Source organism: Oratosquilla oratoria, chromosome 17 (assembly GCF_046742065.1).
Source record: "Oratosquilla oratoria isolate Oo_2021 chromosome 17, ASM4674206v1, whole genome shotgun sequence".
Classification (NCBI taxonomy): Eukaryota; Metazoa; Arthropoda; class Malacostraca; order Stomatopoda; family Squillidae; genus Oratosquilla; species Oratosquilla oratoria.
Genome location: NC_134793.1, coordinates 19,526,172 through 19,539,099, shown reverse-complemented (window position 1 = coordinate 19,539,099; position 12,928 = coordinate 19,526,172). Strand labels below are relative to the sequence as shown.

Genomic DNA, 12,928 nt, shown 5'->3' with positions numbered 1-12,928 from the left:
ACACTTCAAATATTTTATTCTGGCCTACGCCCAACGTATCTATTATCCAGGGAGAAGGGACGCCTACATACTATGTAGAGTTTTAACCATTGGCTTGTGGTGGCTGTTTGTGGTGGGAAGTTGTAGGTGGTGGGTAGGGATAGGGGGCGATGATTGTGGTGGTGATTGTGGTTGGTGGTGCTGACGATTGTGATTGGTAGTGGTGACGATTGTGGTTGGTAGTGGTGACGATTGTGATTGGTACTGGTGACGATTGTGACTGGCAGTTGTGACGATTGTGACTGGCAGTTGTGACGATTGTGATTGGAAGTTGTGACGATTGTGATTGGCAGTTGTGACGATTGTGATTGGCAGTTGTGACGATTGTGATTGGCAGTTGTGACGATTGTGATTGGCAGTTGTGACGATTGTGATTGGCAGTTGTGACGATTGTGATTGGCAGTTGTGACGATTGTGATTGGCAGTTGTGACGATTGTGATTGGCAGTTGTGACGATTGTGATTGGTAGTTGTGACGATTGTGATTGGTTGTTGTGACGATTGTGATTGGTAGTTGTGACGATTGTGATTGGCAGTTGTGACGATTGTGATTGGTAGTTGTGGCGTTTGTGATTGGTAGTTGTGACGATTGTGATTGGTAGTTGTGACGATTGTGATTGGTAGTTGTGACGATTGTGATTGGTAGTTGTGACGATTGTGATTGGCAGTTGTGACGATTGTGATTGGCAGTTGTGACTATTGTGATTGGCAGTTGTGACGATTGTGATTGGCAGTTGTGACGATTGTGATTGGTAGTTGTGACGATTGTGATTGGCAGTTGTGACGATTGTGATTGGCAGTTGTGACGATTGTGATTGGCAGTTGTGACGATTGTGATTGGCAGTTGTGACGATTGTGATTGGCAGTTGTGACGATTGTGATTGGCAGTTGTGACGATTGTGATTGGCAGTTGTGACGATTGTGATTGGCAGTTGTGACGATTGTGATTGGAAGTTGTGACGATTGTGATTGGCAGTTGTGACGATTGTGATTGGCAGTTGTGACGATTGTGATTGGTAGTTGTGACGATTGTGATTGGTAGTTGTGACGATTGTGATTGGTAGTTGTGACGATTGTGATTGGTAGTTGTGACGATTGTGATTGGTAGTTGTGACGATTGTGATTGGTAGTTGTGACGATTGTGATTGGTGACAATACCATTTCAAGAGGAAACGTTTAAACTATAAAGAGAACGTTTAGAAGAGAACAAACGTCTTATCCATTTCATGTGGACCCACGTACCGTGGGAATTAGTGTTAGATTCATTTCACACGCATCGACTTTTCGCCGTGCGCCGTCCACGAAACGACGTCGTGTTCTCATATAATCATGGGTGCTTGTGGACGTCACGATCACGACGTGTGAAAGAATAGACACCCTTGGTTATTTGAGAGCGCGACGTCGTGTCGTGGACGGCACACGGCGAAAAGTCGATCCGTGTTACTTGTTCATTTACCTCGTTACGCTCAAGGAGCCCCGTCTTGTGTTTCTATGAACTGAAACCGAAAACCCATTCTCATTCCAATCCAAATTGCTCATTTTAGTTGTGGAGGGAGAATCGTGTGTGTGTGTGTGTGTGTGTGTGTGTGTGTGTGTGTGTGTGTGTGTGTGTGTGTGTGTGTGTGTGTGTGTGTGTGTGTGTGTGTGTGTGTGTGTGCCCGCGCGCGCGCGTCTAATCGAGGGCCATTTGTCCAGGACATTCTAACTTCTTGACTAACCCAACCATGCAAACATCTCGTGACGATTCCTTTGAACCCACGTGGCCGCCCCGAGGACAAAGTCCAAAAATGGCAACAAACCAAAACTGCGTAGACGTTTAGCGTACAAACACCTGAAAGTACAAAGTTTAAGTTTACGCACATTTCAGCCGAGTACGCGCGTAATCTGTACCAAGAGCTTACAGTGACTATATTCTTCGAAAAAGACGATCACTGCGACTGAACTTTATCACATGTATTTCTCGTCGTTGCTTCAGTAATACATTTCCGTTTACAAACTATTTTCAGTACGAAAAGGGAAGCTACTTTATCCAGAGGAATTGAACGAAAAAATGTCAGACGCATCGTTTTAATAAATCGTGCGGCACTTTTTTCGCTCGCGTGTACGCGACGTCATATCGTCTTAGCGAATCGTCCCAACAAGTTCCTATGTTCCCAACCCCTACGCAGTTCCTATCTCCTATGATCTCAATATCTCGGATTCATTTAACTAATCGTACAATTCCAAATGATAGCTGACGAGACAGTAATAGTTTTAATACGGATGACGTAAATTTGTCTTATTTGTTCACAGATTCCCTGAACCCGCCCCCTAACCCATGTCCGATTTGCACAATTGACGCACTGCAGTTACGCACAAATTCCCTCAGCTAGTTACGCGGCTGTTAAATCACTTTAAGAAAACGAAGACGACCTCTATTCATGCGCACATACACCCAAGCTAACGAACATGTATGCATACTCGCGCACTCGGGGTCAGCATAAAAGACAGTCCCGCCTGTGCTACCCTCTGTAACGGACAAGCTGTTGGTCAGGACTACCTTTCTCTGCGAAGGCCTGCCCTCGAATGCACGCCGATGGATGGCGGGGGCGAGATGAGGCGAGTAGGGGCGGGAGTTGGTGAAGGAGGAGGAGAGGAGGAGACGAGTGCGGGGGGGAGGGAGGGAGGGAATGAGAAGGAGAAGGGGTAGGAGGATGCGGGAGGGAGGAGTGGGGTAGATGTGCGTGCGTGCGTACGTGTGTGTAATACATCCGTTCTGTCGTACGTCTGGCACGCGCGTTGTCCCCGCCTTTTCACTGCGGCGACGTCCTTCGTATAGGGCCAGCATGGGACGGCTGGCTCGTCAGTAAACACGCGGTGACTGGGCTGAGTGGAGGAAGTGCTGCCGAACCCCACCACACCCTCGCCAGCCTTGCCTATATCTTACGTAGCGAGTACCAATAGCCCCACACTGTCACCGCGGTTGTAGCCGCGAGAGGGAGGGGCGAGTAGTCAACATTGGAGAAGTGATCACCAGCCTACAACATATTTGGCCCCTTTCCCATCCCGCCCTCTTTCGCACGCACAGTAGGCCTTGGGTTACTTGCGCGTGTTTTGTCTGGTGCTTAGCGATGCAACGGTGGAGGAGGATGCCAGGGTATAGTGAATGTTACTTAGTGACACTAAGGCGCGCTACCTAGCAAGCCCATACACACACGCGCGCGCGCCTTTATTTATACTCATGTGCTACGCACAATCCCGCAAAACGAAATACCAGTGTTGGACGAGAGGAAGTAGCCCTCGTTAAGCGAGAGGGTTGATTTCAAGATTTCTTGTGTTTTATTAAGACTGTGTTGTTGTTAATCGTTGTTGAACCTCCCACGACCCGAGAGAGAGGTTGTGTTGTTAGTGTCTTAGGTGAAAACACGCCGTGGTTGGAAACCCAGAGCCTGAGAACAAACAGGTATACCATTACTGTTGCACATTTTGGGAAGGCACAGACGCCCAAGTGCCTCCTGTCTACCTGTGTCTGTCACCTGCCCGTCTGTCTGTCAGCCAGCCAGCCAGCCAGCCAGCCAGCTGCTCTGTGCGTGCAAGCACGAGGCTGTGTGGTTACCCCCCGAAACTAGGCCAGTACATGTCTGCCTGCTTGCTTGCCAGCCAGCCAGCCAGTTCGTTCTCAGAGGCACCTAACCGTCGCCCCACCCCCACCCCCTCCTCCCCCCCGCACCAGCAGTCTCTGCTTGCGCTTAGACACCTCGAGGTCCTTTCTTGATGGTGTCTCGCGAGAAGAGTAGCGGTCCAAGCACCATGGCTCTCAGCTGTTCCCTAGCCAAACAGTGGGTGAAGAGCAACTATGAGCGGCACGAGGACGGCGTGGTGGCCAAGGCCGTCATGTACAAGCATTACGAAGACCACTGCCGCGAACAGGGCCGAAACACGATGGAGACCAGCATCTTCGGCAGAGTCGTCAAATCCGTCTTCCCCGACGTCAATATCCGACGCCTCGGGGGCAGAGACAACCTCAAGTACTACTATTGTGGCATCCAGGCCAAAGAGAGCTCGCCCTACGCAGCCGATAACGCCACCACCACGAGGCCGAAACGGCGCCTACGGAAGAGGGAGCTGGCCACGGAGAAGGCAGATGTCCACCGATGCCTGCGCTGGGTCCACGCGCTCTACGAGGCTGGTCCTCCTCACGCGTCCGTGTGCAAGCAGGACATGTTCGACAGGTACGTGCAGGACTGTGTGACCACGGGGGCGGATCCGCTCCCCCTCCAGTGCTTCGGGATGGTCATGAGCCACGCCCTGCCTCAATTGACCCGAAGAAAGGTGGGCCCAAGGGCGAACCAGCACAAGTTTTATTTCGGGCTTCAGGAGAGGCCGGTGCCCCTCACACTCGAGACGGTGACCGTCGAACACCTGGCGAACTGCGACGAAATGTTCTCCAACGGCAGGCTCAAGTACCGCGAGGAGGTCGACCAGCCCGAGGACGAGGACGAGTATTCGAGCAGGAGCCCCGCGTCCAACGCCTCGGCCAGTTCCTCGAGTGCCAGCGAGTCCGTGCAGATGGACATCACCGAATTCGGCGAGGCCACGGCACACGAGTACCACCACCAGCACCATTCCATAAAGGACGAACCCGTAGACTACAGTTACCCGACGTTAAGGTTAAAGGAGGAGAGGGTCGCCCTCGAGGAGGACTACTTGGTGACCAAGAACGAGCCCCTCGACCTCCACCTCCCCAAGGACCTGAGCGAGTACGCGCAACCGTTCAATTACTCCGTGAAACGAAGCCCCGAGCGTTCCCCGTCGGTAGTGACTTCGCTGAGTGGTTCCCCGAGTCCGCCGGTCAAGGAGCACAAGGCGCGGCGTATCTACAAACCCCGGTTCCACTACCAGGACGAGAACAGTTGGAACAGCGACTCCGAAGTGAAGACCGAACCGAGCGAGGTGAAGTACTGTGGAGAGTCCGCCACGGAGAGCAGGTCTTTCTTGAGCGAGTGGCTCGTCGCTTCCTTCGAGGAGTGCTCGAGCAGTTCCGTGAACCGGGAAGACGTCCTTAGTTTATACGAGAAGTTTTGTTCGCTCTACCACGAGACCCCCGTGCCCCTGTCCAGCCTGGACGTGGCCGTGTTCAAGGAGTTCGATGGCGTTGTGACGACCATTCACCCTTCGGGGAAAACGTACTATAACGGTCTCCAGGTCAAGCCCTCGGGTCAGTTGAGTAGGTTCGTGTCGGACGTACCCGAGACGAACGATGTTTACGGCAGTTGGAAGGACACTTCCCAACATTCCATGGAAATGTCGCCCCCCACGGGGGCGGCCCCCAGGGCCTCCCCGAGGCTTCTGGACGACGGCGACGCTTCCCAAGAGCGGTACGGAGAGAAGTTCACGATCGACGGTCCCGAGGAGGACTTCCATTCCACTCCCGAGGTCATGAGGGACGGGAAGTTCTACCTCAGGATGTGGCTCACGGAGAACTTCGAGTCGGTGCCCGACTCGTGCGTTCTCAAGGCCGACGCCTACCGCCACTACGAGGCGTACATCAAGTCCATCAACCAGACGCCCTTCGAGATGAACGTCTTCGGAAAGATCGTCCGCCAGGTGTTCCCGAAGGTGTCCATACGCCGGCTGGGGGGCCGCATCAAACCCCAGTACCACTACTGTGGCATCGCCGTCAAACACTCCAGTCCGCTCTTCCAGTACATGAGCGGGAAGGACCCGGCGCAGCGCTCCCGCAAGAAGGAGATCGCGACGGACAACAAGAGCGCCGAGGTGGTCATCGACTGGCTGCAGAGCAACTACGAGCCGGGGAAGGAGCACGCGATCATGAAGAGCGAAGTCTTCATGAAGTACTGCGACTTCTGCACCTCGCGGAACGAGAACCCCGTGACCCTGAACTACTTCGGCAAGCTAGTCAAGCACTGCTTCCCACAGGTCGAAGTGCGCAAGTGCGGCGGAAGGAGTGAACCCACGTGGTACTACAACGGCCTCCTCCCGAAGGGAGACGACCGAGCTGGGTCGCCCTACACGCGATCTCACGTGGCCTCTCCTGCTCCTCCTCCGCACGGCTACGACGAGCTGGTTCGAGGTGAAGGAGGAGGAGGCGGCGGCGGCGGGGGAGTTCCCAGCCCAGGCGACCTCAAGGTGCCCACTTCCCACGGGGCCTACCAGAGAGGGGCGAGTCCCACGTTGCGCGAGGACCTCCTGGCCTCGATGTCGGTGCATTCCACAAGCAGCCCAATCCCCATCACCGCCTCCGAGGGGGCCTGCGTGTCCTCCACAGCGTACGGTCTCATGGGCTCCCCGCTCATGCTCCAATCCATGCTCCAGAGACCCTCCTTCACGCAGTCGCCTTTGCTCAAGAGGAGGTCGCCCTTCCCCGAGCACTACCAGCAGTCGTCCCGAGATCGACCGTCGCCCCACCACGCGATGCAGGGCATCCGCGTACGACAGACGGATCTTTACCCCAACTCGCCCTCCGGGTTGCGCGAGACGTTAGACTCGCAGTCCCCGGTCGAGTCCGGGCGGCTCCGGCACCCCCATCCTCACCACCCCCACCCCCAGCAGCAGCAGCAGCAGGGCGGAGGGAGCATGACAGGTGTCGGGGGACTTCAGGAGCTACGGCGGCACCTGTTGGCCCGCTCGCCGCACGAACCTGCCGACATTCCTCCGGAGAACGTCTTCTCCAGATCGCCAGGGGACGTGACGGCACAGTTCTCCAGGTCCCCGCAGGACTCCTCCATGGCCCGATCTCCGGACCCGGTCCTCCACTACTCCAGGTCGCCCTTAGACACCACCAGCATGTTCTCGAACTCGCCCGTCGAGTCGTTATACGCCGTGGGAATGCACGAGCGGTACCCCGAACCCCACGGGGTCGTCGGGGGTACGATGGGGGGTCCCCAGGTCGTTCCGACTCGGACGCCGCCCTCGGGGATTGAGTACAACTACTACAAGGATTCCAGCTCGTCGCACGAGGACAGACGCTCCCTAGGGCGTTACGACGAGTGCGACATGCTGAGTGAGATCACCCTAGAGTAGTGGCGACCTCACCTAGTTTTCATTTATACGTAAGTAGCTCCTCCTTCTCATGGGTACACTCGTTCTTATGACGTGCTGTTGATAAGTCGACGTGTATGTGTAGATTATTTGGTCAAGGATACATGGATATTGTTGCAAATGTCAAGAATAAAGATTCATATTGTCAATGTTAGGAATATATTGACCTAAAGGATGTCCCCCCCCATTCCCCCCCCCACTCAAATATCTCCCGACCCCCCACCTCTGCTAACGCCATCCTCGCTTTCTCTCCCTTGCGCAGGTTTTGCTAAGCTGTGATACTCCTTCCAATATACGAGATGTGATTTCGTATACGTCATGGCCTTCATCATTGCCTCAGCTACCACCATCACCCCCTTCTCCAGGGTCTCCTCTTCATCTCATCGTCATCCAGAACGATCATCGTCATCGCGGTTAACAAGAGAACACTGTTATCGTCATCTTCATCGTCCGCCTCCCCACCCCCCCGATCAGGAACCATCCACCCACCCACATCCCCGCCAGCCGTCTCGAAAGCAGAAACACGACGAGAGACGCCGTCCAATCGATACTGATGATGCACAGGAGTAGCTGTATCGACAAACGGAGCGGCATTTGTGGCTAGAGCGATTACTTGCAGAGCTGTTTGCCAGCTGCTGCTTCAGCAGCAACACACAGCTGTTGCCCGGCATCAGAGGCATCAAGGTTGCAGTTTTGGGATCATTTTGTTACGGCCTATGCTGAAGTTAACGTGTGTGTGTGTGTGTGTGTGTGTGTGTGTGTGTGTGTGTGTGTGTGTGTGTGCGTGTGTGTGCGTGTGTGTGCGCGCGCTGGTACCATGTACGTATGCGCATTTATACATGTATATATATATACACGTGTTTGTGTATACTCGCATATGTATAGAAAACTGCCAAAGGATAAGGCAAAATGACCTTTGTATTGGTGCTCGAGATGCGTGTGTGTGTGTGGATCGAGTACGTGTGTATTTAACCAAAAACCAATAATTCAACCAAAACAATAACCACGCCTACCAAATCTTAACCATAAACCAACCAAACCACAAAGTCAAACCATACGTACGTCCTTCGTACAACCTATAGGCCGCAACGGCAACCTACGAATCAATCTTAGCAACAACACCTACTCTGGCAACCCAGAGCAACCTAACAAACTCCCCCCTCCCCCCACCACCACCACACTCAGTAACCACAACAACTCAAACTTCTAGGAAGTACAGCTTGTATCAAGTGTTCTAATGCAAATCCCCCCCCCCAGACTATCTAGTAACAATAGACATACCACACCCATCAAACAGCCTGGCCCCCAGTATCATTCCACTCGCTACTACCCATCACCTCTAAGACAACTCATTCTCAGCCTTACGAATTTATAACCTTTCCCTCTGATTTTTATATTTTAATTTATTTGATAACGTCAGCCTATTTTTGTGCTATTTATTTATTACGAATTTATGTACCAAGCAAAACAAAAATAAACAAAAAATTAAAGAAGTTAATCGACACCTGTGTGTTATTTCTTTCCTCCACTTGCCCGCCTATCTCTAAAATCTATCATATTCGTACTAAGTCTACAAACAAGTTAAATCTTTAATAAAGATAATTGTTAATAGGAAATAAACATCAACTGTTATCTATCCACTCTGCTCGACGTTTCAACTGTGTGTGCGCGCGCGCGCGCGTGCACTCCAAGTACAATGTACCTCTCGAGAAAAACATTAAGTGCCACTTTTGCAATATAAAAATGATCAAGTTTGCCATTTTCATATTGAAATTAATCATGCAACAATCTGTTCTACTTTTATTTCCTTTTCGTTGGTAATGTGAAGCATAAATCGGCGCGTAATGGTACTGTATATCAATGCAGTTCTTGCTTTCAAGTCCTATTGTGTTTAGAGCCTTTAGTTTGTAGTTATCAATCATTATATTATCAGTTATTATACTCCTCAGTTGTAATTGTTATGCCCATTAATAATTCAGTATATTTATTATTAATTATTTCTACAATGAGAGTCAAATTGGCCACTTAAATACCTCAGGAAGGGAACTCGGCCGCTTTGGCCAATACAACACAAACTGTATAATTATGTACCGCAACCCCACAGCCGCTGGCAACGGTCCTCGGACCCTTCAAAGGATCAGTCGCCGGTTGTCGAAGATTCCTTGCGATGATAGGCCTCGTCTGGGAACCGAGAGCCAGCCCCTTGGGGTAGTACTTCCAGATAGAGGTAAGAATGTTGGTCTCGCTTTGGGTGAGGATTGAGAAAAATCTAATGAATTTCATACAGAACGTTTGAGTGTGTACGCATGCACGTACACACACACACGTGCACAACACACACATGCGCGCGCGCACACACACATACAAACACACGCACACACACACAAACAAACACACGCACACACACAAACACACACGTACACACACAAACACATACTCCCTCCCTCCTCCAGCAGGACTCTGGGGCTAAGCATGGAGTCCCCAGACAGACCCGAAGAGGAAGAAGAAGGAGACGAAGACAACGACGAGAACGACGGGGGTTGGGTGAACTCTCCCAAACAGTGCCGTAATGTAACTCCACCAGTAGAAGAGCCGACCGGGGAACAGGTGGAATGAAAGAGTCGCATGACTTCGGGTTGTGCAGCGTGGCCCAGCGCGTCGAGTGGACGTCTCGGCAGTGTGGCTAGTAAGAGCCGAGAAGATGTCGTAAATAGGACAAACTAGCACATACCTCAGCTGCTGTCGTCCAACCGGCTCTCAGTGCTGCTGCTGCTGCACACCGTGTAAATCTACGGGTATTGCACGCCCAGACTGGCGGCTATGCTGGAGTTTGCCACGCCAACAACGCCCACACACATACACACACGCTTACCCCCCCCAACTCCGAGTGTCTCTCTCCCTCTCCTTCCTCTCTCTCTCTCCATTCCCTACAGAAGCTTTTAATTCTCTCTTCATTTGAGTATGGTATTTCTCTTAATACTATTCTCTCTCTCCCTCTCTCTACTTCCTCCCCTCGCCCAATCTCCCACTCACTCTCCCTCGCCCTCCCTCTCCTTCTCCCACTCACTCTCTCCCTCCCTCTACCACTACTACTACCTCCTCCTCCTCTCCACTCTCCCACCCTCTCCCTCGACCACTCTCCCCGATTCCATCCCCCTCTCCCACTCTCCCTCTTCTTACCAACTCCACCACTCACCTCCCTCTCCCTCTCTCCCGCTCTCTCTTACTCTCCCTCTCGCGGCCCTTCTCTAATTGCGTCATCTTCACTCACCTTCTGTACTACAACTTCATTATCAACCTTTGCATCACTTTCTAGTTTCCCTGCATATACTCTTCCCAGTGTTCGAGTACCGCCCCCCCCCTTCCCGGCCAGCTTCCATGCGGCCTTCTCCCTCCCCTCCCCTCCCCCACCCCCACCCTACCTCGTGTTTACACACCCATTGGAACTGGTATTTCCCAGCATGTTGCCTTCCCGCTATAATTGCGTCATCGTTTGAAGGGAATTGATGACGTCACCGGGCGCGCAAGGCATTGTGGGAAACCTGGCGGCGCTGGGTTCTATGGCCAAGACCTTTTCGGGGAAGCAGCTGGTCGGGGTAGTACGTGGAGTCGGGAGGAGGTGGAGGGGGAACAAGTAAAGCGAAGACAGACCTGTGCTCTACATACAGTGAGGAAAGGGAGTGGGGGGGGGGTTGCGCGTGTATTACGAGGACAAGAGAGTAAAATTTATGTATCAAATACACTCATTCCTCCACTGCTAGTTTTGTTACACAGGTCCTTCCCCCCCCCCCTCTACGGAACTGCATAGTGTAGGCCTTATGGTCTCTTGCAGTCTCCTTCATTCTTATGTTCTTGTGTAATCGTTGCTGAAGGGGAGGAGGTGCATACCAAAACACGAAGGCCGTTATTGCGTTAAGTCTACCCCGTTTAGCCTGAAAATTCCTTTCCGGTCATTTCGTCCGGGTTGCCTGGCGCCAAAAGACTTTATTCAGCGGAGAGGAACCCCACGTCTGTAGCGGTGCCACGGTAGCCTGAATGAAATACTTAAGTACAGCCAAGATTGGAAGACTGACAACTTATTATCAAGTTATTAAATGTTATTAAATATTTATCATTATCAGATTGGAAGACTAAGAAGTTATCAAATGTTATCAATTTTTTATTATCAGAATCAAATACTTATTACTATTATTAAATGTTTATTACTATTATCATTATTATTACAATTATTATTATCTGTTAGTTATCATTATTATTGCTATCATTCTATGTTACTATATTATTATCACAATCTTTATTGGGGTCGTCAATATAATATTCTTTGTCCTGGATTTAACCCTTCAAGTAAAGCATGGCACTCGCTCTTTTGCACATGTAGCCATGATTCATAACGTCATGCAGAGTATTCGAGAGAACATGACGCATCAAATCAACGTGACGTGACTGAATTATGGCTGGACGATCTGGGGTTTCTCTGTGACATGCGAGACGCAATGTAGCTCCCGTCTGGGGGGAGGAGGGGGGGTAGATCTTTCCTAGCAGGTCCCTTCCCCCATCACTCTTTGGTGATTTTTTTTTTTTTTTTTTTTTTAGCTTGTGGGGGGTCTGCCTATGCCATGCACCAGTAGGTGGGGAAGGGACCCGTTGACAGAGAATTCTATCCCTGCACTGTTTGTCCCTTCTTCGCATGTGGCACCAAGCGAGTACCTCAATGCCTGACTGCCTGCCTTGGCACCGTCTGGTCCCAAATTATCGTACATCTGGTACTGAGGACATCGGGCCCCGAAATGACTGAATGTAATACATTTTTTTTTTAACCTGACGTACACTTTGTCCTGGATTCAAGAGACTGAAGACCACGTGACGTGACGTCACACTATCACGTGACATGACGCAAGATGCGACCAAGACGTACTATGGAGAACACACAAACCTGACCCAGTAAATATTTTGCAAATCCATCTCCCCACAACTCGGCCCCTCCCTCCCTCTCCCACAACTCGGGCCCCTCTCCCACAACTCTCCCCCCTCCCACAACTCGGGCCCCCCTCCCTCTCCCACAACTCGGGCCCCTCTCCCTCCCTCCCTCTCTCTCCCACAACTTGGGGCCCCCCTCCCTCCCTCCCTCTCCCACAATTCGCCCCCCTCTTTCCCCACCATACACTCCCCCACCTCTCACCTTCCCACTCCCCCACCTCTCATTATCACCTCCCCACTCCCCCCCTCTCCCAGATTCCACCTTTGGCATCAGGCACATTGCATTAAACCTCTCCTTCCTTCCATACCTCCTACACCTTTTTAACAAAGGGGGGGAGGAGCTTACGCCGAGAGGCGCCTAGCAGCGACCAAACCCGCCGCCACCTTTGCCTCATGTGCTTAGGAAGGCTTGGGGTTGCAGGCCATTTGAAGCAGGGTGACCGTATTTAGTATAATGTTAAATTTAGCATATTTCCCCTAGAAAAAATACACACACACACACACACGGATATATATATATATATATATATATATTATATATATCCGAAACAACTGAACAAGAGCAAAAAAATTAGCATAATTTTGCTAATCTAGCATAATTCCATCCGTCTAGCATAATACCGCTTAATTAAGAAAAATGGTTACCCCTATTTGGTAGGTTCCATCTATGAACGGAGCGTCCATTCACAGGTTACTCAGCAGGAAAATAAGAAAATTAATATATTCAAAGTATTTCAAGTTATTATCTATGGTGGTATGATATGGTATGTGGTATGCACCAATGTAATTTCAGCAGCGTTTGAGTCTTGATTTGTATTCGCTTCGTGTGTGTATGTGTTTACCTAATTATATTTAATTGTAGTATACAGGTG

General features: G+C 51.1%; 1 protein-coding gene across 1 annotated transcript; it reads left to right on the top strand.

Annotated features, from left to right (window-relative positions):
* Window positions 1–2,861: 2,861 nt before the first annotated feature.
* LOC143034485 (uncharacterized) lies at window positions 2,862–8,583 on the top strand. The gene is made up of 2 exons (XM_076200599.1): window positions 2,862–7,090; window positions 7,342–8,583. The coding sequence occupies exon 1, from the start codon at window positions 3,792–3,794 to the stop codon at window positions 7,059–7,061; it is 3,270 nt and encodes a 1,089-aa protein (XP_076056714.1). The 5' UTR covers window positions 2,862–3,791; the 3' UTR covers window positions 7,062–7,090; window positions 7,342–8,583.
* Window positions 8,584–12,928: the final 4,345 nt, after the last annotated feature.